General features: G+C 44.0%; 1 protein-coding gene across 1 annotated transcript; it reads right to left on the reverse strand.

Moving 5' to 3' along the window:
• Positions 1-53: 53 nt before the first annotated feature.
• Positions 54-4,562, reverse strand: LOC121939492 (aggrecan core protein-like; the record flags this gene model as incomplete). The annotated part of the gene is made up of 5 exons (XM_042482511.1): positions 54-236; positions 948-1,092; positions 2,106-2,188; positions 2,262-2,420; positions 4,379-4,562. Coding segments are annotated over 5 exons (754 nt in total), but the record flags the coding sequence as incomplete, so codon positions are not given.
• Between the last annotated feature and the right edge of the window lie 223 nt (positions 4,563-4,785).

Consider the following 4,785-nt stretch of genomic DNA (forward strand, 5'->3'; position numbering starts at 1 on the left):
ACAAACAAGAATGATAAATAAATAAATAAGAGGATGGATGGATGCAGACTCACCGTCAGTGCACTCCACCTGAGGTTTCTCCCACTGTCCGTCTGCTTTACAGCGAACCACGGGCAGGTGGCGCTGTGTGAAGCCCGGGCCGCACTGGTACCGGATGATGGCGTTGACGGGATATTCGTCCCTCTTGTTTCCAAAAATGAAGGCATTGTCCACCTCCGGCGGGGCGCCACAGGACACTGAGGACAAAACCAGAGACCGTGGGACGTCATATCAGAAGACGTGTCCACTGACGTGCGTCTGTTGTGTCAAGTGTTTTTAAGTTTTTTGGCTAAAAGAAGAAAAGAAAGACAGTTTCTTCTGCAACAGACTGTGTTAACTCTTTGAAACCTGGATCAGTTTTCTTTCACAATCTGATCCTTTTGAACCTGAACAAACTGGTTTGATTTCTTTTGAAAACATGTCCAAGAAATTTTGAAAAACAAGAAGGGTGACAAGAAAATTTTAAAAATTCAAATTAGAAATCAAAATTTAAAAAAAACTGAAGAATTCAAATTAGTCTGAAAGAAGAGGGGAGACCTAATCAGAAATTATCCAAAAAAAATCTTGAAAACTGTCTTTATAAATCCAAGAATTTCATATTTAAATTTAGAAAAATATAATAAAATAGATCAAATAGAAACTTTTTTCAGCACTTTTTTCTAGGTCATTTTGTGTGGGGTTTTTTTTTTTCTTATTTTCAGGTGATTTGTTCATTTTTTGCTAATTTCAGGGCCATTTCTTGTTAAGTTGCTTATTGCTCAGGTTTCAAAGGGTTAAATGGGCAGATGATATCGCCTCATATCGATGTCGACATCACACTGGGTGAATTTGTGATATCTGCACGTCTTTTTTTCAAAGGAATCCATTAAATATTTTATCATGATGAAACCAAAAACGAGCCGGCGCACCTGGGCCTTTCTTGCAGGTGAACGGCAGGTGGTAGTTGCAGGGCACGTCGTTCCACTGGCCGTTCTCGTGCCAAATCATCACCACACAGTCTTCACCCGAGTTGAAGTAATTATCCGGCTGGTTCGGCCTCCAGTTCACGAATTGCTGAAGAAGAGGAGGACGTAAAGACACACTTAGTACGAGGTAAACACAGACAACGAGAAACAGGTGAGACGGACGACAACTTTTCATCGAATCTGGTGAAATGAGGCAGCGAAGCACAGCACGTTTCAACCCGGCTCAACTTTTACCACAACTTTCCATAGCCGGTAAATTCTGTCTTTTAGTTTTATAAACTGTGTCGTTGCATCATTAAATTATTCAAACTGCTGATGTAACAGCAGCACCTGAAGCTTCCTCTGCTGTTTCCCATCCAAACACCTGCTAATGAAGTCTGTTTCTGTTTGCGTTTGCACCTGTTGGACCTGATGGACATACATACGGACCACAGACTGTATATAAAGAAGGACGACATTGACAGCTCAGTGTGTGTCGCCCCCTGGTGTCTGTCTGCAGTATAGCTCATAAAGCCCGCCCCCTCCATGTTGGTGAATGGGACATAAGTCAAACTAAAAACTCAAAGTACCTGCCAAAAAAAAAAAAAAGGCGTTTGCTAACAAGTGGCTAAATGTGACCGCAGTGTTTGTCGTTATACGTCATCACACCGACACCGAAACTCATTAAACCAACTCACCGCCTTTACGGCTCTACAGCAACAGATGCGCTCAAACTTGTAGATTTATCTGTTTATAATATTTTCGATTGCGTTTGAACGTGTTTTTACAGTGTTTGTAGTGTTTTCCACGTGGTGACGTTTAAGTGGTGTAGTTGGTTTTAACAGCTGTTTGCTTCTGACGATTTCATTATGCTTCAAAACACACAAAAGTGGCGTTCATCTGTGAAGATTATCACACTGAACGAAACCTGTAAGTGTCATAAACTCGTGTTCGTCACAGAGATTATTTTTAAGGTTTCTGAGGAGAACCAGTGCGATGATAACTTCTGGGTTGGCCTACAAAAATACGTCGTCCCTTCACCGCTCTATAGTGGGAGGAAATTGGGGTCGTGTCATCAGCCTTTATATTCAGTCCTCAGAAAATTTCGTTTTGTTGACTCACCAATGGCGTGCCGTCTGTCCAGCGGAAGTCATTCTCTACCGTCTTGTCGTTGAGCCCGATCCACTGGTAGTCCTGAGCGTTAGCTGAGGGAGAAGAAAGTGTTGAATCTTTGTTTTTCACCCGTCCATGAACACCCAGGCTGCAGTATGCACTCACAGTTGACGAAGTCCTGCTCCTCGGGGGTGATGATGCTGACCAGGTGGGCGTTCAGGTCTCTGCAGCGCTGCTCGGCGTCCAGCCACATCTCTCTGTCAGAGAAGTGCAGGTAGCAGTTCCCCTGAAACTTAGTCCAACCGTCTTCACACTGCTGCTCATCTGCAGCCGCGACACCAAAGAGTCAACACAATGCACGACCTTCTCAGTGCACCAAAATACATCTGTTTTTAGTATACAGTAGCACATTTCTAAAGTTTTAGGCCTCTGAGACTCGGATAAGTCAGACGACTACAGATGGGTTGGAAAACTTAAAGCAGACCGTCTGATGATGAGAAGCTGTATTCTGATCTTTCCTGCTGCCGTCTGTCTGAGCAGCTGATAAAGTGCTTGATTGTGTTCGCAGCCAGCGTAGTGTTTCAGTTTTACATATTCACAACTGCTCCTCTGAGTCAGCACTTTTTCACACCGCGATGCTCTCAGTCAGTCTGGCATCCAAACTGACGCTGGACGTGTTTCCATCCCGACGGACAGAACAAGCGTCCCAGTTCAGAGTGGAAAATTATACAGAGTGCGTCACTTCAGTTTAGGCAGTCCTGCCCAACGGCGAACATTTTTCCCCGTTTACTGTAACATTCAAAGGCTTCATTCATTCTCTCTTTCCTCCTCAACGACTTCATTTAAAGCATCAATTCACCTAAATGACATAAATATTTTCCCACTTTTCTGTCTGAACACACCTTAAAGGGGAACTCAACATTTTTTAACTTTAGTTTAGTGTCGGAGTGACTCAGGGGAGCAACATTTTTTTAAATTAGTCCTGTTTTGAGAGCGAGCGCTGCAGCCAGTGACAGAGAGTCGGCTGCGATGTAACGACTCTGGGCAGGTGAACCACATAATTTCATTAACAGTGCCTTTTTTCTCTTAAGCACTTAAAGATAAAGAGATCGAAGGTGCACACCTGCTCCAAGTGGTTACACTGCAGCCTGGTTTGCCTCCAGATGGTCTCAATACTGGACTGATTTCTAAAAATTGTTGTTTCCATTAACCAGTTATGGTGTGTTCACATCGAATGTGTTCTGAGCAGCGAGATTACATACAGAGTCAATGCAAAGACACGAATAAACGCAAATTCACACCAAGCGAAGCAACTGCCACGTACAGGTTCCACACGAGTTTAACTTTTTCCACTTGAGCAAGAAAACAAAGTGACACTGTTGTGATAAACTGTCAGCGATGAGATCAAGTCGAGATTCTCCTCACGTTACCGAGATTCAGAAACACGGACAAACAACAGGTTTAACTTAAGCAATATTGTTGAAATGTTGATTTAACACAATTGTGAGATGACTCTGTTTCCACTGAGTGATGTCATGTGACTTCTCCTCTGGTGATAACATCCCAGTAACCATGGCGATGGATGTTCAAAACATTAGCAGCTTTATTTCTATTGCAGCCACCAAACTAGCCGTCATGATTTCCAATCAGAGGCCATGTAGGCGTGTTATGGAGCCATGATGGAAAGGCGAGCCCCTTATACGTGGGAGCGGCCACGTATGAGGGATTTCTGGGAGATGTAGTCCACGATTTCACAGAGGAATTGTGGATTCAAAACTTCCCAGAGTTATGTGGTGCAATAACAGCTCCTGTAGCTCCTGCTGCATCATGAGGGAGCCAGTTCCTACTGACGAGCATCATGTGACCTTTAAGAGACCGAAAAGGTTTTCAGTTGCAGTTTTGCCAAATATGGCTTTTTCGAATTGCATGAAATACTGCCTCATGCGAGCGTTTCTCTGATAAATGGAAGTTTTTTCTACATTGACGTGTATTTTTATATTTGCAATTTCAATTTGCACATTTTGAGGGTTAATGGAAACCCGCCAACTTTGTCAGTTTGGAGAGCAGTCACTCCTACGTCGCCACAGTCCTATGAACTAACCCTTTAGTCACACTCTCCCCTTTTGACCGCACAGAAAACGGCCCCGGGGCAAACCAGCGTTATCACAGGACGAGCCACAGCTGCTCATGATGCTCTCAGCTGTTAATGTTTAGCATCTCTTTCTCTCTCAAGTTGTTGTTTTGCTGTTGTTAGTATTTATTAGCTGAAGCTGATCTCGTACCGATCTCACAGCGTTCCCCTCCGTAGCTGGGCAGGCATAAGCATTTGTAAGAGTCTGCGCTCTCCACACAGGTGGCTCCATTGGCACAGGGGTTGGGATGGCACACATCTACCTCTGCAAAAAAGGGGGCGGGTGACACTACTGTTTGAGCGTGGGGGGGGGCAGCAAGGTGAGGGAGGTGAAGCTGTGATAGAAAGAGCATCACTGCTCAGGATGACTGAAGTTAGTGAAGAATGCTGCAGCCTCAGATGCAAACCAGACTTTCCTGCACAGTGAAGCCCAATCTGTGTGACTTTGTTTTTGATCATATTTACTGAACCCTTAGGGACTGTTTTTGACATTTTTTGATCATTTTGGCTATGTTCATGCATATGTCGTAGTTTAGTCCAGATTGTGCTCCATTGATC

This window comes from Plectropomus leopardus, unplaced genomic scaffold (genome assembly GCF_008729295.1).
Source record: "Plectropomus leopardus isolate mb unplaced genomic scaffold, YSFRI_Pleo_2.0 unplaced_scaffold4923, whole genome shotgun sequence".
Taxonomy (NCBI): domain Eukaryota; kingdom Metazoa; phylum Chordata; class Actinopteri; order Perciformes; family Serranidae; genus Plectropomus; species Plectropomus leopardus.